Source organism: Rattus norvegicus, chromosome 13, assembly GCF_036323735.1.
Source record: "Rattus norvegicus strain BN/NHsdMcwi chromosome 13, GRCr8, whole genome shotgun sequence".
NCBI lineage: Eukaryota > Metazoa > Chordata > Mammalia > Rodentia > Muridae > Rattus > Rattus norvegicus.
This window is the reverse complement of record NC_086031.1, coordinates 76,255,495-76,280,466: the sequence shown is the minus strand read 5'-3', so window position 1 is coordinate 76,280,466 and position 24,972 is coordinate 76,255,495. Positions and strand designations below refer to the sequence as shown.

Here is a 24,972-nt window from a genome sequence, read left to right as displayed (position 1 = left end):
AGCGTGGTACTCAAGGCTGTGAACAACAGAACAGTGATGCTTATGCTAGGCCTGTACTTGCAAATCCATAAAAAATATAGACATACGTCCAAAATTAAAAAATAAATATACATTTTCTTAAATATTACCTGTAGTTATAAACGTTAGTCAATAGCAAAAATGTAACTACATACACGCACACACACACACACACACACACACACACACACACACACACACACACACTAAGTCTCTTAAGTCACCAAGACAGAGATCACAGAATATCTCACCCAATGTGTAGCCTGTGGCAGGCTTTCCAGTTTTAACATCTGTGGTTGTCTTGTGCACAAATTCTTTTATGTAGCATTTTTATTTGGCTTCTTTTAATAACAGATTAAAACAGAGGGTACATAGAAGTATAGATAGATGCATAAGAGAAAATATACTATCAGACAAAAAATTCCAAATGTAACTGAATTCACTTAGTATAAGGATTAGTAGCCTTCAGACTTTCTGGAGGTTCAAGACATACGCACTGTATTGTAACACAATATAATCCTTATGGGGATATGAAGTCATCTGGAAATAGTTTGAGCTATATTTTCTATTGAAAATGGCCAAAAAATACTAAAAATTTTTAAATTATCAAAGATTTACATAAAATATTGGAAAAGAGAACTTGGAAAACAGTCTTGCTTAGACTGTCAAAACCCTTCTTGACCTTTATCCTGCGACATTCAGTTCACTATTATCCTAGATTATAAAAATAACTGTTGGGGTAAAATCTCTCCTATGCTCTGTATAACAAACAAAGCTCTACTGGTTTTCTTTACATCACTGATGCAGTACTCGGTGGTATCATCCTAGATAGCTCTTTGAAGGACGTTTTCTATTATGTATATTTGGAGGCCAGGAAAGAAGAGAGATAATGGGAGAAGCTCACAGTATACATCACCTCATCACCTAAACAGTTGTCTATCACCTTAACCTTGAATAGAGCACTCCAGCTCCTACTGGCTGGTAGACACCACCCTTTCCAGACTCACAGTCCCATTCTTAGTTCTTTCTTTTGACAATGTCAAAATTCTAGAAGATAATAATCAAGCCCCATTTTCAGTGTCAGATGTTTATTACAATGATCTTCTGACCAACTGAAACAATGCATCTTGAAGAGACATTTATTTTTTTCATTCCCTGTAGAGCTCTTAGCAGACTCTAGGCAATCCTGGGAATGAGAGGTCAACTGTTATGTAAGACACGACTTAAATATCCCTGAGTGAGGAAGTGGGGTGGGATCTGCATTCCATCACATGTCATGGAGTTGAGCAGGATGGACTCATCTCTCGCAAGAAAGAACCTGTGTCCTGTCCACCCTCAGAGTGGAATTCACAGTGGTACTTGGTTCACAGTGCTGCTATAAGGTCTTTCAGGAGCACAGTATCCATTAGGAGTTAGCTGGACAATAATCAGTTCCCCATCATTTATCTGGAGGTGTTCACAGAGAGTATCAGAAGCATTTACAGTCAAGTAAACTTCGTCTTTAAAAGCCAAAGAGGTCACCACAGTGAAAACAACCCTTTGACCATTGTTCAGCATTGGCACAAAGATTGGACTGCGATCCTTCCGGAAATGAAGGTTGATCTTGACCTCCTGGAAAAAGGAGCCCTTCAGGTGGATGAGATAAAGCCCATCGCAGTTGATGATGACCGAATTGTTCTGCACCTCCATGGTTTCATACTCATTCTTGGATGTGCCAATGAATAGTCTTCCCCCCTCACATCCTAAAAGAATTGAAAACAAGATTATCCCTAAGCAAAATATGAGATGAGAAACTTCCAGTAAAGCTAGATCAGGTGAAGAAAACGGAACAAAGAAGGAGACTTTGGAAAAACTGAGAGTAGAGAAGTGCTGTGGTATACTGATATCTCAAAGCAACTGTGCCTGAGGAATAGAAGGGGGGGCAATGTCAGTCTTCAAGAGAGCGTAAGAAGAGATTGTAAGACAGAGCTGAGAGATAAAAGCCATTGTCACCTCAGACATATGGCAGGACAGACAAACAGGTTCCAATATCCTCTGGTTTTCTCAAAAACAAGAAATGGCAGGCATCTTTAGTGCTTATTCTCCAGCTGAGTCTACAACATAGTCCATAGACTACCACAAAGGTTGGCAGAGGTGGGACAACAGGACCTGCATTGTCTTGGTCCTGTCCATCTCTGATTATCTCGACTCAGAGCATTTGCATTTAGCTTTTCCCTAGACCTTTCCACCTGACCATGAAATACCCATCTTCCACATGCCCCTGGGAATCAGACTTACTGAAAGCATTACTAAGTGGTCTTTGGCAGCAGTCCAATAAGTTTAGTTATGAAGTCAAGCTCAGGATACATGTGGAATCAAAGTGGGCTTAGTCCTGAAAGCCCAGAGAAAGAGGCCAAAGACATAGCCATGTGGTTCTTCCTTCTACGTCCTTTAACTCATGACTTGGAAAGAGGCACTGCCACAGAGAATGAAAAGGAAGAGGAAGAAGAAGAGGAGGGAGAAGTGAAGCAGATGCACTGGAAGGTTTGTGCCAGGCCTTTCTAGAAGCAAGCCCCAAAGCTCAACTTTCTTACAGTTCTGCATCAGCCTGAATATTACCTTGAATGGCTAAGCAACTATATCATATACACTTACTCTGACTCATGGCTCTTGCTGATAGAAAATGGCAGAACCCTAGTATTGACCCCAATTCAGTAAGTCTTACTTTGTACTAGGCTCTGGAGCTGTACTTTGAATCGAAAATAAGAATGACTTATTGAGGGGAAAAATACTTCCCATTTAGCTCAGAGAGGTTAATAAATCCTTGAAAACTCATATAGAAACTCCTGGTGGTTGGCTGTGATCAAGAGGCCAAATGATATTCTTTTGATCAAAGTAATTTTTTCATATCTGGCCTCCCTGGCTCTCCTTAAAGTATCATCAAGTTACAAAGCAGAACTGACAGATGTCTTACAGCGAGGCAGCCTTAAAATCCACAGATGAAAACCAAATAAAATTCCTACCCAGAAAATATTTCTGGGAGGATGAAGAAAGGCAAGCACAGAGACAGGCACTTCTTTGGTTACTATTCCCCTTTTTATTTTGTTTTTGTTTTTCATTTTTGGTTTGTTTTTTGTTTTTGTTTTTGTTTTTTTTTTTTTGATGATGATGATGAAGAGGAAGAGGAGGAGGGGGGGAAGAGGAGGAGGGGGAGGAGGAGGGGGAAGAGGAAGAGGGGGGAGGAGGGAGGGGAGAAGGAGGAGGGGGAGAAGGAGGAGGGGGCAAGGGAGGAGGAGGAGGGAGAGGAGGAGGAGGAAGAGAGGGAGGAGGAGGAGACTCCAACAATCTGGGGATGCAACACTTTCCTAAGGGAAATGACAGATCTTATATTCTGAGAAAAATAAGACTACAGAAAAGAATCTATTAAAGACATGGGAACAAGGTTATAATAGTGGGCTAGTCAATAAGGTGCCTGCTGCTGAAGATAAGGCCCTGAGCTCAGTTCCTCAGTTCCTCACACGAACATGCATGCACGCACACATGCATGTCAGGCACGGTGACTGTGGACTATAATCACATCTCTGAGGAGGCAAAGACAAAAGAATCCCTGGAGTTCGCTGGTCAGCCTATTTGGCTAAACCAGTGATCCCCAGATATGGTGAGAGACCTTGTCTCAAAATATAATGTGAAGAGCACATTGGGAAGATAACCCAGTGTCAACCCCTGGCCTCCACATGCACACACACACACACACACACACGCACGCACACACACACACACACACACACACGCGCGCGCACGCGCGCGTGTGTGTGTGTGTGCTCATAAACACAGACACACATGGAGCAAACAGACACACACAATAAGTACATAAAGATCAACTAAACGTTCAGTAATACTTACCGGTAACTGGTGCTCTGAGTCTTTGGATTGGAGAGTCCTTCGCCTAAGGAAGGACAAAGATATATATTTAGAGAAAGAGAAAAGGGAAGTAGATACTGCAGCTCACAGGAACAATACCCAACAAAAGACAGCTTTTTCTGTGAGGATTTGACCCGGACTCGCTACACAGCCTTTCCTTTCCTACACATCACATTTCTTCTAATGGGAGAGGATCGCTCCGCTCTACCATGCAAGCATCTGAACTCTTCACTTCTGCTAAACTCTTCTTTGGATTATTATGTTGGTTCACAGAGCCCTTTCTCTATTTAAATACCAGCACACTTTATAGGCAACAACAACAACAACAACAACAGAATCCAAACTCACAGACTCTCAGAAGAAACTAGAAAAAAAGTTATGGAAGCTTTTTCTTTGCTTTTTCTTCCACTGCAGCACAGAAGTAAACATACCCTGTTTTTAAGGGTCAATATAACCTGCTCTAACCTGTTAGAACACAGGTACATGAGACAGTGTGTGTGCATATGGGTCCCTGAGTTTGCACATACATTCATGTGGGGGGGGGGGCACGGAACACATGTGCATGTCAGAGGACAATTTTGTAGAATCAGTTATCTCCTACCTTTACACAGTTTCAGGGACTCAGACACCTGTTGTTAGGATTAGGACCAGTGCTCTTATTTACTGAGCCAACCCACCAGCCAAATTAGCTGGTTTTAAACCTTGGATCTTTCCCTTCTCTTCAACAGCTTGAGAAACCTAACATGAATCAAGTCGGTACATGGCAGTGAGAAGTAAAACAGCAAGAACCTTGATAAAAACTCACAGAATTTGGCAGCCAAAGGCAAAGAAACTCAAAATGCATCCAAGTCATAACAAGGGGCAGAACCATATATTCAAGTCCATTAAAAACAGAATCATCACACAATGGAGTACTACTCAGCTATCAAAAACAATGACTTCATAAAATTCTTAGGCAAATGAATGGAACTAGAAAATATCATCCCGAGTGAGGTAACCAATCACAAAAACCACACATGTATGTATTCACTCACAAGTTGATATTAGCCCAAAAGCTCGATTAACATTTGAAATGTAAAGCTCAATTAACATTTGAAATGTAAATTAAAAATATCCAATAAAAAAGTAAAAAGATGAAGAAAAAAAAACCAGAAACATCCCTGTACAAACTGAGTTGTCTCTCAAAGAATGCACCAAGAAGCCAGTTACATCGGTGACAGCAGATGCTGACGAGGATGTGGAGAAAGAGGAACACTCCTCCAATGCTGGGATTGCAGACTGGTACAACCATTCTGGAAATCAGTCTTGAGGTTCCTCGGAAAATTGAACATTGCACTACCTGAGGACCCAGCTATACTTCTCTTGGGCATATACCCAAAAGATGCTCCAACATACAACAAAGACACATGCTCCACTATGTTCATGGCAACCTTATTTATAATAGCCAGAAGCTGGGAAGAACCCAGATGCCCTTCAATAGAGGAATGGATACAGAAAATGTGGTACATCTACACAATGGAATACTATTCAGCTATCAAAAACAATGACTTTATGAAATTCATAGGCAAATGGATGGAATTGGAAAATATCATCCTGAGTGAGGTAACCCAATCACAGAAAAATACACATGGTATGCACTCATTGATAAGTGGATATTAGCCCAAATGCTCGAATTACCCAAGATGCACAGAACACATGAAACTCAAGAAGGATGACGAAAATGCAGATGCATCACTCCTTCTTTGAAAGGGGAACAAGAATACCCTTAGGAGGGGATAGGGAAGCAACACTTAGAACAGAGACTAAAGGAATGCCCATTCAGAGCCTGCCCCACATGTGGCCCATACATATACAGCCACCAAACTAGATAAGATGGATGAAGCAAAGAGGTGCAGGCTGACAGGAACCAGATGTATATCTCTCCTGAGAGACACAGCCAGAATATGGCAAATACATAGGCGAATGCCAGCAGCAAACCACTGAACTGAGAATGGGACTCGCATTGAAGGAATCAGAGAAAGGACTGAAAGAGCTGAAGGGGCATGAGACCCTACATGAACAACAATGCCAACCAACCAGAGCTTCCAGGGACTAAGCCACTCCTCAAAGACTATACATGGACTGACCCTGGGCTCCAACCTCATAGGTAGCAATGAATAGCCTAATAGGGGCACCAGTGGAAGGGGAAGCCCTTGGCCCTGCCAAGGCTGGACCCCCAGTGAACGGGATTGTTGGGGGAGGGCAGTAATGGGGGGAGGATGGGGAGGGGAACACCCACATAGAAGGGGAGGGGGAGGGGTTGGGGGATGTTGGCCTAGAAACCCGGAAAGGGAATAACATTTGAAATGTAAATAAGAAGTACCCAATTTAATAAAGATGGAAAAAATTTTAAAAAATAAAACCAAAAATAAAAAAAAGAAGAAGCCAGTTACAGATGGTGTCTACAGTTTTAGAGGGGAGCCGTTTGCTGGATTCCCTACTAACAAAGAAGAAGAGGAGGAGGAGGAGGAGGAGGAGGAGGAGGAGGAGGAGGAGAAGAAGAAGAAGAAGAAGAAGAAGAAGAAGAAGAAGAAGAAGAAGAAGAAGAAGAAGAAGAAGAAGAAGAAGAAGAGGAAGAAGAAGAAGAAGAAGAAGAAGACCCACTGTTCCCGCCAAGAACAACAGCTGCAAGGTTATTTTTGGCAGGAGATCCTAATCGGAGGCTTGGGAGAAATTTGTTTTCCTGCCCTGAGCAGCGAAATCCCTGCTTCCCCCTTTCCTGGCAGACTAGTTAGCCACAGTCAAAAGGATTCCACTGGGGACTCCCCACACAAATGAGGAATCCCCTACTTCTCTTTTAAATAGGATCACAGTCCTTCATGGGCTAAAATCAACAGGCTACAACAGGGAAGAAAGAGGGCTTTCCCCGATCCCCGCTGGTCCCTGGACTGAAAAGAACAATGATGGTTACCCATGAGCAGGTGGGAGAAAGGTTGCATTGGATAGGAATTCAAGTCTTGGCTCCCAGCCCTTTACCTGCTGTTTCTTTGTGCTTTAGGGAGTATTCTAGAAGACCTCTCAAGAGACCCATTACCCACTCTACTACAATCCCCTAGACAAATAAATGGCCCTGTGCTCTGGGGCTGGTGGTGCCAGTACTCTTGTCAAAAGTGGCCTACACAGTGGCATAGGGCTCAGCACAGCATGCAGCTCTTGAGTTCTGATACCAGACAAGAAAATACTGGGTGGTCTTAGATTAAGTATCACAATCTCCCTGAGCATCAAATTGTCCTTGTTAAAAATCACTACAACACTGTGGCCATCCATGTCAGGACCAGCTTCTCATGCAGTAGCTTCCCATGATAGTTATATTTAAACTACTCCCAAAAAGCAATAAACAAACAAACAAACAAACAAAAAACTAGTCAGTGAGGTGGCAGACACCTCTAATTCCAACAGAGAAGGCAGCGGCAGATGGATCTTATCCTAGTCTACATAGCAAGCTCAGATTGTCTTAAATTTCAGAAACAAAACTAAATTGGCAACCCCAAGTTAATGAGTTAATCGAAAGTGAAGAAAACAGGAAGTTTCCCCATTCACGAATTTACTTCTGATCCCAAAAGTCCTTGTGACTTGATTTTTTCCCTTTTCTTTTTCTTTTTTTTATGGTGCTTGCTAGGAATTGAATCCAGGGCCTTTCACATTCTAAGAAAATTCTTCACCAGTCCTACCACCAAGCCACCTCCAACCCTTCTAAAAACCTTTTGATTATGACAGAGTCTTGTCAACTTTAAATTCACTAGGTATGTGGTTTGATTATTTTTACTGACTTTGTGAAAGACTCTAAAAGGTTCCGTGTAGTGTGTGTGTGTGCGTGCGTGCATGCGTGTGTGTGTGTGTGTGTGTGTGTGTGTGTGTGTGTGTGTGTGTAGATTCTTTTTGTTGTCCTGACGTTATAAGAGGAACTATGACCAAAAGGGCATCTTCTGGGACTGAAATGTCAAGAGGCTGCCAGAAAAGCACATGTGACTTCCTCCACTGGTTTGATCTTCTGCAACCCCTAACATCCTGTTCCTTCTCCCAAAGGTCACCTAGAGTGGAAATTAGCATATCCTCAGAAACCTCTTAGAAACAACCATTTAGCAGATTCAGGTAATTCTGTGTATTGGAAAAAAAAAAAAAGCTGATACTTTCTGTTCCCTGAACTTTTTCTGCTCTCACTCTGGGCACCTGATGTTCGGCACTAGCTACCCAACTGCCCAGAGGAAGCCCTAGAGTCTCCCAGAGTCACCCAACGCTCCCCAGACACACACCCGATTGCCTGGATTTCTCAGAGTCACCTCATCCCTTCACAGAGACATTCCCACATTTCCCAGAGATATGCTTCAATATCTAGAGACACTGCTCAGAGACTTTCCATGCAGTTCAGAGATATCCCCACAGTTCCAAAGCCAATATCATGTTTGACCTGGCTACAACCTTGTACTCACACTTCACAAATATCTTTTTTGTGATTTAATGATTAAACCAACTCTTTTCTTTAATCCCCTTCCCCTTAGATGAAGAACCTGATAGGGCAAGACAAAGGCAGATTTGATGGACTTGGGTTTGTTTCAAATTGTAACTTCTCTGGCTTTGCAAATTTGGGAAATACATAAACCATTTCTTGGCATTGGACTGTAGTTGGAATACCCGCAAGAGCTAACAGTATAGTTTAAGGAAAGTAATGTAGCAGTTTGCTGACACATGGCAATTGCGCAGAAATTCTCAGTTATTCTCTTGTCTATTTCTACTTATATGTTTTGCCCATTGGGATCATAACCTCAGGCCTAAATCAGATCCTTCATACCTGATTGCTGTGTCCCCATACCAAATATATTAAGTCATTCTGTTTATACAAAAACTTGTAGAAGCTGAGGTCCTAACTGCCAATGCTTATTTGCAACTGTGGAGCAGCCACAAAGTGACTATTATCTTCAGTGCCAACCAGAAACTAGTCATCTGGTCATGAAAAGCTGTGGGGGTAGCTTCACTTTGTATGTCTGTATAAAAGAACCACCAGTGAAGGCTACACTCTGTGTGACTCCAGTTGTAAAACATTCTGGTTGTAGCAAAACTGCACTAAAATAACTGGGGAGGGCTAAACAGGAGCAACACAGGAGATGTTTGAGGATAGTGAAGCTATAATGGGGGGATATATATCATTATACATTAGTTACAACCATAGAATTGTGGAGCAGAGACTGAAGGAAAAGCCATCCAGAGACTGCCCCACCTGGATATCCATCCCATATATAGTCACCAAACCCATAACTATTTCAGATGCCAAGAAGTACATGCTGATAGGAGCCTGATATAGATGTCTCCTGAGAGGCTCTGTCAGAGCCTGACAAATACAGAGGCAGATGCTTGCAGCCCATCATTGGACTGAGAATAGGGTCCCCAATGGAAGACTTAGAGAAAGGACTGAAGGAGCTGAAGAGGTTTGCAACCCCATAGGAAGAACAACAATATCAACCAATCAGACACCTCAGAGCTCCCAGGGACTAAACCACCAACTGAAGAATACACATGGAGGCTCCCATGTCTCTATGTAGCAGTGTCTCTATGTAGCAGAGGATGGCCTTGTCAGGCATCAATGGGAGGAGAGGCCCTTGATCCTGTGAAGGCTTGATGTCCCAGTGTAGGGGAATGCCAGGATGGGGAGGTGTGAGGAAGTGGATGGGTGGGTGGGTAGGGAAGCACCTTCATAGAAGCAGAGGGAGGGGGATGGGATAGGGGGTTCTGGAGGAGAAACCAGGAAAGGGGATAACATTTGAAATGTAAATAAAGAAAACATCCAATAAAAGAAACGGAAGAAAAGGAAAATACAATCCCAATAGTAAACCCTATAATAAAACAAAATCGTTCTTGACTAATGATATTTTCATTGTCTATAATATTAGAATATTTTTATGTGACCATTAGAAAATTATATTAACTTGCTGATTTTCAATTTCTTATCTGTGAAGTGGGGATAGAAAAAGTCTATCATCTCAAAAGGCTGGTGTGAGGTTGAATGAGAGAATATGTGTGAATGTTTAACACTTGACATAAAATATTTAAGGGGTTGGGTTGGGGATTTAGCTCAGTGGTAGAGCACTTGCCTAGCAAGCACAAGGCCCTGGGTTCGGTCCTCAGCTCCGGAAAAAATATTTAAGGGGGTCAACAAATATCAGACATTATTCTTTGATACACAGAAAACAAAATCCATATAATTTTTATAATTTACCCTACATAATATTGTGGTTTATATGTGAAAAGTGAAAAAAAATAAAATATTTTTAAAAGGAAGAATAAGTTAAAGAACATATCAAAACTACCAAAGTCCTTGAATTAAGTTCTGACTATCTGTACCCCAGAGAGGACCTGGGCCTCATGAGAAAACAATTCAAAGACATCTGGTCTACCTCCACATACTAAACACCATATCTGAATACAAAGAAGAGCAAAACCTCTACAAAATGTGAAGTCTCTCATCATAAGCAAAGGCCAGAGACAACCTGGGCCTCATGAGAAAATAATCCAAAGACATCTGGTCTACCTCCACATACTAAACACCATGTCTGAATACAAAGAAGAGCAAAACTCCCCAGAGCATCTCCAGATGCTAAGGAATCTGGGAGATGTCAAAGAGACAAAGGGTTTCTACATGACCACAGCTTACAGAACAGTTTCTTTATTCTACAAAATGTGAAGTCTCTCATCATAAGTGAAGAGCAAAGTTCAGAATCATTAGCACTGAGTACAGCCCCAGGGTTTGAATAGGATTGTATCAGAACCACCAAAGGATACAGAAGTCATCTTGGTGTTGAAGATAATGCCTCAAAGGTAGAAATTAAAGACCACAAAAGTGAAGAGAATTAACTCCTGTCCTCAACTACATTTTCTTTATTGTAATATCCAGTGATTCCCACCCCCCCTTTTTTCTCTTCCTTTGTTTAGGTTGCTGGGGATTGAATCCAAGACCTTGCCCATGTAAGGCAGGTGCTTTTTCACTGAGCTGCAACCATGCTTTTTGTTTTTATTTTAAGAGAGGGTCTCACCAAGTTGTCTGGGCTGGCCTTAAGCTTATTTTTTATACCAGTATGTCCTTGAACTCTTGATGCTCCTGTCTCAGCCTCCTAACTAGAGACTATTGCTCTATGCCTCCAGACCTAAAATCAACATTCCTGAACATACAAATATAAAAGGAAGAGAAACTGCCTTGAAGGCTGCATTAATATTCTATTCCTGTACCCACTTCAGCACCAGCTTTGAAGGAAAAATAAAAGTTGGCACATAGCAGATTGGCAATGATCTCATCATGACGGCATCCAGGGAAAACCCAGAACTCATGCTTTCTCCTCTGGGTGTCAGACATGTTACAGATGATGAAAATAAGGAAGGAAGGAAGGAAGGAAGGAAGGAAGGAAGGAAGGAAGGGAGGGAGGGAGGGAGGGAGGGAGGGAGGGACAGGCAAGCAAGTGAGCCCAGGAACAACTGAGTATCTAGGTGGCAAATACAAGGAATTTGACAACTGGTTATATCATATGTATATGTAATGCCTGGTGACAGGTAATGACACTACCGGAAAATGTGTCTAATGCTGAGATGCATTAGAGTCTCCTGGAAAAGTTATGAAAAGTAAAAGTAGAGATGGTCAACTTACTCACAGAGCACCTGATTCTAAAGGTCTGAATCACCAGGCACAGTAGCACAAAATGCCAAAGGCTGGTGGATCTCTTGTGGGTTCAAGGTCAGCTGGTACATGTGGCTATTTCCAAGCCAGTCAGGACCTATATATTGAATCCCTGTCCTGAAGAAAAAATTAAAAAGTGTGGGTGGAGCCAGAATTATACAAGAATCCAGGTTTCCCAGTTTGAAAATCATTGTACTAGTCTGTCAATGTCTGAAGATTTTTCAATAAACCCTGTGGGGGGGGGGGGAACTCAAGAAATGCTTGCGGTTTACTGAAAGCTATTCAATAATTGAAGAATGATATGATTACCACATGATTCGGTAGTTTGGCTAAAATCAGTAGCAAGTTGTTAGGTGTTGCTTGACAGATAATGTCAGGTCATATCTGTTCTGAAAATATCATAATCTTGCTTTTCTTTAAACCTGAATAAAATTCCATTCTATACATGTGCTATTTTCCTTTAACTATTCACTTGTTGTTGTGTTAAATTAAATAAGCCAGGTCCATAAAGACAAATACTGCATGTTTTCTCCAATAATGTGGAGTCTATATTTATGTGTAGCTTATAAAAATAGAAAAGGTATCATGAGAGGGGGAGGAGAGTCTAAAAGAGGGAGAAGGAGAGCATGAAAGACTAAAGGAATAAATATGTGACTTGAGAGCGGAAGGGACCATTTGGGAAAGGGACCAGAAAGGCATGGGGATGGTTGACGGTGAAGGTCAGTGAGCAGGGCCAATAAGATCAGAGTATAATAATACAAATATAAAACAAATGCTTCAGTGAAGGACTGGAAAGATGGCTCAGCAGTTAAGAGCACTGACTTCTCTTCCAGAGGTCCTGGGTTCAATTCCCAGCACACACACAGCAGCTCACAATAGTCTGTTACTCCAGTTCTAGAGAATCCAACAGATGTGCAAGCAATGAACGTGAAAACAGATAAATAAATCCAACAGAATCAACCAACCTGGACACTTGCAACTCTCAGAGACTGAACCACCAACCGAAGAATATACACAGGCTGAACTTAGGCCTCGCCAAGATGTGCAGCTTGGTCTTTATGTGGGTCTGGAACAACTGGAATGGGGGCTGTCCCAAAAGCTGTTGTTGTCTGTATGTGGGATATGTTCCTCTGGCTGGGCTGCCTTGTCTGGCTTCAGTGGGAGAGGAAGCACCTAGCCTCACAGAGACTTGAAATGCCAATATCCAGGGAGGTCCCCACTGGCTCAGAGGAGAAGGGAAGGGAAGACAGGGGAAGGATTTGGAAGGGGGTTACCAGGAGGGGGCAGTGAATGTGAAGTAAAATTAAATAATTAATTAATTTTAAATGCTGCAGTGAAACTCTTTACTTGAATGTTAACTAAAACAAGCTGATAAAAAAATAAAGATACTTTAAAACTAAAACTGAACATCTCTATGAGACAGCCATTATACTCAACTCACAGGGTAAATACAAAGTTAGAACATGTACACTCCTTGGTTTTGGCAAACTTGTGTTTCATTCATAAAAGCGGTCTCTCTACATGAAGCCTTAGGAATTATCAACAAACAGTGTGCCTAATAGAGTCCCAGAACATGAAAACAAAAACTACCTCGTGGTTTTGTAGCATAAGGAGAAAGTACCTGGATCTAGGTTTTGAAAGAGGGAAGACTCAGAGAAGCAAAAACTCTACAATTTGCCAAAAGAAAGACCTACAAATGAGGCCATTCTCTGCATATTTAAAACAGGAAAAACAAAGAACTGGGAACTTCTAATAATACCAAGCAGTGAGGTAATCTTGTTGTAATTCACTGCTTTCCCCCTCCCCCTGCTTAAAAGCACCATGCAACAATTATTTATAGAAATTAAAAATAGGAAAATGAGAATCAATGCTGTTTAGAACTTGTTAGGGAGTAAAAGGTACTAAGTTCAGAGTTACAGTAGTCACTCTTCTCTTGATTCCAGGATCCCTTAAAAATAAAAAGCTCATTAAAAATATTTATTTGGAATATGAGACTGGTTTGAATTGTCTTCAATATTAGTAAGTGAGATCAAAATTTTGAACTTGGAGATAGCTGTCAAAATACTCATATCTTAAAACATCCAGAAATTCTCTCAAAAGAACTCCTCAGACAGCCCTGTAGGTTCTCAGTATAGATCGCATTGACATCATCACTGTGTAGGCTCTGACTGGGAGTACCTGTCCTAGCAACGGGGTAGAAAGCCCACAGACAAGCTCAAAGTGGGTACATGGAAGAGTTAAAATTAGATACTTTCCTGGGCTGCCCAATAACATAGAAGAAAAATATCCAATGCGCAGATCTTCTCCAGATGTTCATATCATGTCCCCAGGAAGGTGATGGTGTTGTAAGAGATCATGTTTAGAGAGTGTCAGCTTCTGGTTCTGACTCAGTAGAATGTGACATAATGCTGTTGACCTTATAGTCATCTGGCATTTGTCTGAAAAAGGGCTATCCATACCAGGAGCAAATGTTACTCATTTCAAATATGAAACCAGGAAGTAGGCTCTGAAGTCATATATGGAGCTTGCTATTCCTCACTCAATATCAGGACACAATTTGAAGATCTCAAGGGAGCACATGAATGAGCTATGAGTCACTTGAGAAGACTGGGAAAACTATGTGACAATATTCCCTTAGTGCATCATGCCACCTCCACTGTGCAGAGCTGATGCCCCCACCTTGAGCTTGCCATAGAGATCTGAGAAGTCATGAAAGCACCATCTAATAAATTCTTAGACTGGGTCTCAAAACAAAAAAGTGGGATTTTTTCACTTCCACACTACAGTGAACTGAGAGACTAGATTTCTTTGCTTGAGAACTTACTGCGTAGTTCAAGGAAGCAGCCTGTAGCAAACAGTGGACTCTGTTTCTAATCAAAAAAGCTCAGAACCTTGTTTAGGGAAAAGATTGGGAATAGGAATAAGGCAAAAACTTAGCCAAGAAATCCTTAATATCCATAAAAACATGTCCCTAGCTATATTCTCTTAGAGACAAAGGCAATGGCTTTGATTTTTAAAAAGTTTATAGATTTTTGTGAACCCAAATAAAAGCTACATTAGTTCTTTTCTAAAACATGTTCATCCTGAATATGTCTTAGCACATTTTTCATGTAACCTCTCCTTACCTCGGCTCTGCCTTCTTCCCCATTATACTGCCTGCTGATAACCTAGTGGCCTTCCCTTTTAAGCATTTCCTCTCTTCTTGTAAATCTACTTAGTGACGATTATCTGTGACTCCCTAGAGAAACTCACCACTTTCTATCCCAAAGAACATGGACTGTGGTTTCATTGTCTCTGGTCTCTAAGAGTCATCTCAGATATTCAACAAAACAACAAAAACAGCCAGAATTATGCATGCAACCTGAAAAATAAAATGCATTAAAAAAAGTATATGACTGGCCTAACACACTAATTCTTTGAATATCTTCAAAGGCAGGATATTCTTGTACTAGAATTTCCCACTCCAAGTTAACTGCAGAATTCCTTGAATAACACTGACACTTTTCAGCCAATTAATAGAAAAGCAACTGTGTAAGGCATGAGGAAAGGATCCTCCGCACTTTTCAAAACCCAATTGACAGCAAGGCATTCGTAATTCCTTACTAATCTCTGTCACACTTGACTTCTGAGTGCTTGTCATATGTCCTACTTTTCTCCTTTAACTTCTTTTCCCACTGGGTTACAAACAGTTTCAGAACAGAAGGTCCATATCTGTCTTGTTCACCATTTTCCCTAAATGCCTGACAAGAAACCAATACTCCATGAACACTAAATTTTTTTTTAATGAATAAATGGTTTCACTTGGGTTGAATAATATGCTCTTCAAATGCTTGTGTGCCTAAAACTGAGAATATGTCCTTATTTGGAAATATATCTGCATCGAGTTTTCACAAATATGAATAGTCAAAATGACATCAATAGGATTAGGGTGGGTCCTAAGTCCAATATGACTGGTGCCCTTCAAAGCCAAAGAGGCTTCCCAAAGACAAGAAGGTTGGCATGTGATAATGGGGACGAGGCTGGTGTGAACCGAAAGAACGTGAAGATTTTTAGGAACCACCCAAAACAAGAGAGGGATCAGGAAAGATTCTTGCCTAAAGCATTCAGTGAGAACATGACCTTTTCAGTATCTCTAGCCTTCAGAGCTGTGAGAATCAATTCCTGTTGTTTTAAGCCTCTTTGACTGTACTAATTAGCTACAGAGGCCCTAGCAAACTACTGAACAGTTGAATGCATATTTTGCAGATAGTGTAGAAATCATACAACATATCATTACCCTAAATACTTGAATTAGTGTCTAATAGAACTAGAATGACCTAAACAAGTATTCTTTCCAGTCTCCTTCCTGTTTAAAAAGAAAAGGAGGAGGAAGAAGAGGACTGGTAAAAACAAATACAGAAAATGTCACGCAGGCAGTGGTTTGTTTTCTGAAAGGGCCCTGTAAGGTAGTATGTAATTGTTAATGCTGCATTAACCTAACATCATTTATTTTTGTGGAAGTAGCTATGTCTTTCTTCTGTGACAGAGCATAAATCTTTCTTCAAAGGCAACTAATGTCAGACAGGAAAGTGTACATTTTAAAACAGGAACATTCTTTAAAGTTCAGAGTTCTGAGATCACAGGCAAGTGTAACAGAGAAAGGCAAGATTTGGATTTTGACCTTCATTCCCAGCCCTGATCTCTCTGTGCAAACCTTGTCAAGCCACTTGCTTCAGATTTCCCCAGCATTAAATAGCACAACCATGTCATTTTTGCATACCTCCAGGACACAGTAAAGAAGAGAAACCAGAAGTAGGAAAATAACTAGGTCAAACTGAGGGACATTATCATGGGTGACATCACTCAATACTCCCCCCACCCCCAGTGCACCATGTCAGCTCTCTGATCCAAAGAGTTCTGATTTTCCTAGTCTTCATTATACCATACACACTAATATCTCCAGGGCTCTTAGAATCTGCAAGCATGAAGTACCTAACACACAAAAAATTCTGAATATATTTTTATTACTTAACTGTAAGACATGTTTTTTAATTTATTTATAATGCAGAAGGGCATTATTTCTCTTTCTTGGTGACTATATTGATGTTTCTTTCTCATTTATAATATTAACCTAAAATTTATAATATTAGGTTCTTTGTCTGACTATTTATCCTGGATCTCACCCTCATGTTGTTGCTGTCTGCAGGGAAGCTCAACCCTCAGGGCACATCATTTAAACTCACCAGAGCCCTCAATTTCACACCAACACAATGCTATATTTTGTAAGGAAGGCTTTGATCCATAATGTTTATTAAACAGGATGCAAATAATTAAAGTGTGAGTCTCTTTTTCTATCTTTGTTAGTTTATGGAAAGACTTTAAATGTTATCAAAGTCAAATAAATTTATGCCAATTAACCCACCCATGAGATATTTCAGAACGAAAGCTCTCCTAAAAAGAAATCAGTGGCTCAAGTTATCTATGATTCCAATATTGTGAGTCAGAGCACATGTTTCTTGTAGATTTGATTTTCTGCTGCCTAACAGACAAGTCTCTGGAGAATTGGGAGACATGAGTGAAGGGCAATAGAAATAGAAATAGCCTGGTCTGTGAATCTTAATCCTGTTAACATTAATATTTTTAAAAAATATTAACTTATTTGTTCATTTAAAATGCGGTCTGCCTGAGTTTTTGTGGACTACATATGTGCATGTGCCTACAGAGGCCAAATGGTGTCAGATCCCTTGAGACCTGAATTAGTGTCTGGGAGACATTTGATATATTTAAGAACAAAACGAGGTCCTCAGAATAGCAATAAGCACTCTTACCCACTAAGCCATCTCTCCCACCCTGAATTCTAGATTTTTGAACCATTTTAACCAGATACGAAACCTAATAACACTTCATGACTTCATAAATTCTCCCCTTCTGTCTTCTTTCAAACAACTCTTAATTAGAAACATATGTTTAAAAAAATAAAAACACAGCTCTTCTTACTGGGGATTGTTTTAAATCCTAAATTTCCAATATAGAAATCATGTCTATGAAGCTGTGATTAATCTTAACATGATACGCCTGATGAGTTAAGAGGTATAGTTGAATGTCTGCATTTACACACACACACACACACACACACACACACACACACACACACACACACACACTACAAGGCAAAGCTGATGTCTCAGTGTGGTTGTGAAAATGATGTGCCCATGATTAGCAATAATAACCTTGGCATTTATGAAACTCAACAGTCAAATGTGTGAACTTCCCAACCACGTTCCAGCTTCAAAAGTATTAAACCAACTGAGACCTAGGGAATTTACTCAGGATCATGGAGCTAATAGCCTGGAACCAGCTAGAACTTCTGGTTCCTGCTCCCCTGTGTATTTGTACCTCAATATCTGGCCCCAAAGTCTAAGATGATTTTCCGTATTTCCACAGAATGAAATATTTTCACTCCTTTACTTGAGAAGTATCAAAACTAGCAAAGCACAGGACATTAGAGATTCCAATTTCATAGTAATTCTTCTGTTTATTTCACCAGTGACGATGGAGAGAGAAGCATGCTGTATGCTGTCACTGTCTTTTCATGTGTTAAATCCTAACACTCCCCGTGGTTCCTCTGACTCACATGATCACAAAAGGATTAATGCTCATTTTCCATGAACAGAAAACTCATGAAATGGGAAGCAGCATGTTCTTGAACAGTGTAGAGCAGAGAGGTAATTGTCACAAAAGGAAAAGAATAATCAAGGCAGTGTTGCTAGGCCCTTGGCAAGACTAGGTCTGCTCAGTGCTAGTAGCTGGGGGTGACACTCAACAAAGATCAATAGGGAGATTATATCCATAGATCAGGTGTGTATTTGTGTTTATATATGTATTTGTGTGTAATGTTTTTGTGCCATAATTCCATTCATACTATGCTATCCGATGGTAAAGACTCCAGTCAGAATATACATATACCTAAATTGCTCATTTAGAAAATACCATCACCGTGGGAACAAGATTAATATTGCCTAATAGTGCTCGTCATCATCTATGTGAATAAGCACTTGGTTCCCAAGAGGTTCAGTTAAGGAAAGAGTGGGCAGACTGCCTTAAAGACATAAGAGGATGGTTAGTTTTACAGTGGTGCCCCCTAGTGCCAGGTGACATTAGGTCAATCTCTATACTGCCTATCTTTAGATCCCAAGCAAGAAGGAAAATGTAGAAAAGCATCGTTGTTGGTAACCACCGCCTTTGACATAGAATAGAATAAATCAAGTTTCTCATAATGGTTCACAAGATCTTTTACCGTCCAAGCCTGCCTAGATCTTCAGCTTCATCTCCTACCCATGTTCTCTATGAACACTCAATTTCAGCCATGTTGGATGATTTGCTATTCTGTGTACCCATCCCCATCCCTCCTGTCTGTAGTGGAAATTCCACTCCTAACTTTAACCTCAGCTGAAGTATGTCGTCTCTTCCTTCAGCCCTCCTGACTCTCCACACATATACTCAGACATCTGAGGCAACCCCTTCTCCCTCTGGTCCTCTTTCTATTGTCTCCTGAGCAACTCTCCACATATCTGTCGTCTTTTCACCTCACCTCAACTCTTGATCATTAATTAATTCAAAGAGTTTCTTTTTAAAGAAACCTTGTCCAGTGCAGTTTTTATTCTGAAGCTTCAAGCAATACCCTATACAAAAAAAAGCATTCAGAATCAATGTAAGGTTGATTTAACTGATAAGATCAAGTACAGAAGTCAAAATTACCCACTTAAGCAGGTAGGCAACCATGAGTGATTTACCTACCTTCTTTTGGTTTTTGTTTTCTCATAAAATACTACGGCTAATATCTACTTAGCAGTCTAGGGTCTCTAGTCGTCTGCATTAATATCCACCACCAAAGCCTCAAAATCCTTCATGATGAATTAATTCAACATTCCAAATGTTCCTTTTGTAAATCTCAAAGACTTGCTCAGAGAAAGCAAATTCCACTTGAATTTGAAGTTATGTTATGTATATGATTGAATAATTTCTAAGAGAAAGACATGGTGGATTGCATGTAGACATTTAAATTAAGTTAATCATAATCAAAGATTCAAGGCAGAGTCCTCTTTCCAGTATTTAACAACACCACCAACAACAAAAAATGTTGGAGTTTTATAATACAAAACATCACCAAGAGACTGAATTCTAACTCTGGCTCCCCTTGGCATAGACCACTTCTGCTTCTCCTAACCGGGACACAGAAATATAACCTACAGTTGGGGAGATAGCTCAGATGATAAAGTATTTACCTAGAAAATATGAGAACCTAAATTCAGCTCCCAGGACCCTTGTTAAGACATAAGAGTGTGCCCTTGGAATCCTAGTCCTGTGAAGGCAGAGATTGGAGGATCTCTGGGTCTCCATCACCAAACAGTCTAGCTTAATTGGTACACCCCAGACCAGTGAGCGACGTCATCTTAAAGAGAATATGAGGCATTTCTGAGGATGACGTTAGGGGTTGTTCTCTGACCTCCACACACAATTGCATACACACATGCAACCATGTACACAAAAGCAAGTACCTGCACATAAACATATACACATCCACAAACACCACATTAAAAATAATAAAATAAAGAGTGTCTCACCTCCTAGGCCAGCTTTTCCTCTTTCTATTGCTTCCTAGTTAAAGTCCCAGGTGAGACTAGAAGCCTGGCACTTTGAATGGTACCCCCAGGGTAATGTCCACTGTGCAGTGAGGCAGCAGCGGCAGCAGCGGCAGCAACTGCATTCCATTTCATAATTAGAACCAGTGATATTCCAGAGTGTTTGTGTCCTTCCTCGTTCTAAGCAAGGTACGCATGAGCTACAGAGAGTATAAACTAAACCTAGAAAGTATACGCGTTCCTCTTCCTGAAAGCGGCCAGAGGTGACCTGTGAAGGTGGTTCGCTACTCCCTCGACCCAGAAAACCCCACAAAATCATGCAAATCAAGAGGTTCAAACCTTCGTGTTCACTTTAAGAATACTCGGGAAACTGCCCAGGCCATCAAAGGTATGCATATCCGCAAAGCCACCAAGTATCTGAAGGATGTCACTTTAAAGAAGCAATGTGTGCCATTTGGCGGTATAATGGTGGAGTTGGTAGGTGCGCCCAGGCCAAACAGTGGGGCTGGACACAGGGACTGTGGCCAAAAAAGAGAGCTGAAATTTCGCTGCACATGCTCAAAACTGCAGAGAGTAATGCTGAACCTAAGGGTTCAGATGTAGAGTCTCTGGTCATTGAACACAACCCGGGGAACAAGGCTCCTAAGATGTGCCGATGGATCTACAGAGCTCATGGCCGGATTAACCCATCCATGAGCTCCCCTGCCACATCGAGATGACTCTCACTGAGAAGGAACAGATTGTTCCAAAGCCAGAAGAGGAGGTTGCACAGAAGAAAAAGATATCCCAGTGGAAACTGAAGAAACAAAAACTCATGGCATGAAATAAATTCAGCATAAAATAAACGCAGATAAAGTAAAAAAAAAAAAAGAAAAGAAAGTATACAAGTATAACCATGAAAATATGATTCTTCCAGGCCAGTCTGAAAAGCCAAGGAATCTGTACATTTAGGCACAAACATCTGCTAAGGTACATTTCTGTTCCTTCAGCCCCCAGGCCTGTTCTTTAGGATGACATCATTAGCTGATGAGCAGAAAGACCTCGAGGTCCATCTCATACAACCGTCCTCTGTTACTGATGAGAAAACCGAGTCCCAGAGAAAAACATGAACCATAGAAGATGTGGGTATGGTGGGCTGTCACTGGGTGGGAAGAGGGGGTACTGCAAAAACGAAAGCTGTTTCTCGTGTATGTCAATAAAAACTAACCCAGTAAGTATTGTTGCTAAACAAACTTCAAGGGAAATTTGACTGCCTGGTAGAGTTTAGAAGCTGTAACTTTGGAATTGTTGTATGTAGGAAATTAAGGCTAAAAAAGCAAAGCTAAGAAATAAGAGGGAAGGAAAGAAACATGATTCTTTTCAAAAATGCCCTTTTTCTTACAACAGAAGAACCTAGTGTTCTTGAGTATAGATCTCATAAGGATCACGGTTCGTTTTCCCTGACACCTCACTACAACATGTCTCCCCAGACAGGTTTCCTTGCACCAACCTCACCACCTGGCCCACCCCCAACCATAATGCCAAACATTAATGTTTTAAGGGTTACCAGTCCCTTTGTCAAAGAGATTATCTTTCTCCTTCCTGTCTGTTCCCCATCAATACAATTTGACCAAGTTCCAGGGAAAAATACAAACTACCTGTCTATCTACCCCCTTAATAAGTGAGATTAAAGAGAATGGCCCATTGCTCTGCCCAGGTCTGAGAACAGTGTAAAACTTTGAGATAGACAAGCTCCCAAATCTTCTCTATCAAAAGTAATCAGGTTGCTTATTTCATGAGCAATCAGCTTCAATGTCCAAGTTACACCCCCTGCGTTTGATTCCATTTCTGAGCCAAGACCACGCTGCAGAGTTTCTGGGTGACTTGAAGAAAGGACCCGAATTCTTACTGTGCCCTGGTAAGACTGTCCACGAAGGAAGGTCTTAGACGCTAGCGGTTTACCCACCTCTGTTTCACTTTTTGCTCTCTCCTGCCCCTGCCTGATGCCTTTGTGTACCTTGTTACCCTAGACTGGAGCCTTTCGTCCTTCTCATGCCACAGAGTGAGGAAACACTCAGCTGTTTGAAAAGTCTCAAGACTCCCAGGTCTATTCAAGGCTCGCAGCTGGTCTATTTTTGGTTACTCTGTTTGCTTTCTTAGAAAAGCCTGATTCCGGTCTGTGTCTCAGGCATTCTACCATGAACAAATTACTCTACCATAGCACCTTCCCCCAAAGTGCCTACAAAATTTTCACCCCCAATCCTACACGGAGAGCTATGTGGAGCGGAGAGAAGAGGACCAGATGCTGCTGCTCTAATTGGCCAAGCAGGCTTGAGCACCGCACCAGCCTCATTCCTGGAGTTTTCTGTTCCAAGGGACAAGCACAGTACACGGTTCAGCCGTCATGAACACCTACGCTCCCACCAGCTTCTATTTACCAAAACCCCACTTCCTGTGCACAGAGACAAGCCCAGGCATTTGCGTGGACTGCTCGTCGTATCCTGGTTTAATTTGAGGTAGCTGTGTCTCTGATGTGGCTGTTAAAAAGAAGTTCCAGTCTGTCATTCACCAAGGAATGATTTCTTGACCTAAAGCCACCACTGGGGAAACAAGAACTATGAGGCCAGATCCAACATGGGATTCTGGGGAAACTGCAGAGTCACCTGCGGTGAACATTTAAAGAACACACAAGCAAACAAGACTGTGAGATTAAGTCATTGATGTAAACGTCTGAGCAAACAAACGTGCACACACACACACACTGCTGCAGCCTTTCAGGTATGAGGTCAGTGATAAGAAAGGACTTAATCCTGAAACCTTCAGAATATTTTAAAAAACCAGATCCCCTTGAATATCTGCAGATTCATGAATGTGATGGAAAGTAAAAGGGGTCCGTTATTTGTCTTTCTTTTATACTGATTCCTTGATCCGACACATCGCTACCAGAATGGATAGAGAAATCAGTAACCCAAAGCTTCAGGGTGGACAGACAGCTCATTAAGATACACTAGGATTTTTGCCTTGCGGGGGTTGGAGGGGGAGAGACAAAAAAAAACCTACAAGTGGGGCCCCTCTGCCTTTTACTCCACCCTAGCATTGCTACTGTTGAAATAGGAAGGAAAGGAGACACCGAAGGATGTTTGACCACACTTTACGATCACTTGCAGGCAGCGGCAGGGGGCTGAGGAGTTTTACCATTAGACTAGCTACAGGTGTCTGCAGCTGTTGCGGCTGGCACCGAGCCAGAGCTGGAAGAGAAGCAGCGCCCACTGGTGCATCTTACCGGAGATGAAGAGAATTGCAGGCAGACATAGACGACGCACAGGAGCAGCCCTGCTGCCTTAATCCCAGAGACCACCAGCCTTAGCACCTTCTTCCACTTGAACCTTGGCCTTGATCCATTTTCCAGATTCTCATCCGGGGGTTGAACCCCTTCCCCTTCCATGCTCGAAGTCAGGGTGCAGAGAAGGCACAGCCGTGGCAAAGGGGAGCCTGGGGAAGGCTGCTCTTCACCACAAAGGAGAAGACAAGGGTGAAGCCAAGCCTGTGGGTCAGAAGACAAAGGTCCCAGAACCGGAGACAAAAGGCAATTGAAGGAGCAGGGCAGACTCTCTCAGTTTTAACTCTGCAGATTTTGCAGGCGGGGGAACTTCTATGTGACTAATCTGAATTTCCCCTTTACTTTCTTTCTTTTTTTTTTCCCTCTGGGCTAACAGGGAGTTGTTTTTGTGGCATCCCAGTTATGAATTGAGTGACTTCGAAATGACAGTCACAAACTTTGTGCTCTGAAGTTTTTATTGCACCAGTAAAGATAGATAAAGATCATCTTTAAAAAAAAAAAAGCAGTTTACTTACCAATCCGGCAAGATGTCTTAAACCATAGAAAAGATTTGAGGACCATGCTAGCCAATCATCCCTGCTTCTATTATACAATTAATCTCCTGGCCCATTTTACAGATTCAGAATAAAATGCATGCAGGTTACTCTTGAGATGAAAAGGACAAAGAGGAAAAGAGAATGGTGGCTTATGCATATAGAGATAAAGAAGGGGTCTTATAGTTACATAATGCATCACATTAAACCAAATAAATTAATATTTATTGAGCAGCTGCTATGTGTCAAACACCGTGTTAAACGATCTTGCAACTGTCATACTTTCTCGTTTCAGGGAAATTCAGCAAACACCTGATTAATTTTCTGAATATCAAAAAAGAAGCAGAAGAAACTTCTGTTGCCCCCCCCACCCCACACCTTCACTCCACTATATACTTTCCCCATACATAATTTTTGCATGAGTAATTCAAGTAACCTTTGCGGGTTGTTACTCTCTTTGAAGTGCTGGCTGGACTCAGAGTCTGCTAAATAAACATATCTTCCCAGGGTTGGAGAGATGACCCAGTGGTTAAGAGCACTGGCTGCTGCTCCAGAAGACTAGGGTTCAATTCTCTATGTGGTGACTCAAAACCATTGTAATTCTAATTCTAGAAGACCCGAGGGCTTTTTCCTAACCTTCATGGGTACCAAGTGTGCAAGTGGTGCATACATGCAGGCATAAAACCCATACATTCAAAACAAAACAAAACCTTTAAAAATATATTCTTCCAGTAGCCAACTGCCCACTGCTTGACCTTTGTCACTGAAATACACAGTGAGACCAAATAAGTGTGAAATTTTAATGTCAGGTCCAAAATGGCCAAATATTTATTAAATATGTACTATGAAGTCAATGCTATATAAGATAGCATAGGGATGGTG

At 41.3% G+C, this 24,972-nt stretch overlaps 1 protein-coding gene across 1 annotated transcript; it reads right to left on the bottom strand.

Annotated features, from left to right (window-relative positions):
* Positions 1-333: 333 nt before the first annotated feature.
* Positions 334-23,813, bottom strand: Tnfsf4 (TNF superfamily member 4). The gene is made up of 3 exons (NM_053552.2): positions 23,501-23,813; positions 3,901-3,943; positions 334-1,760 (listed from the first exon to the last, which is right to left on the bottom strand). The coding sequence occupies exons 1-3, from the start codon at positions 23,660-23,662 to the stop codon at positions 1,366-1,368; spliced, it is 600 nt and encodes a 199-aa protein (NP_446004.1). The 5' UTR covers positions 23,663-23,813; the 3' UTR covers positions 334-1,365.
* Between the last annotated feature and the right edge of the window lie 1,159 nt (positions 23,814-24,972).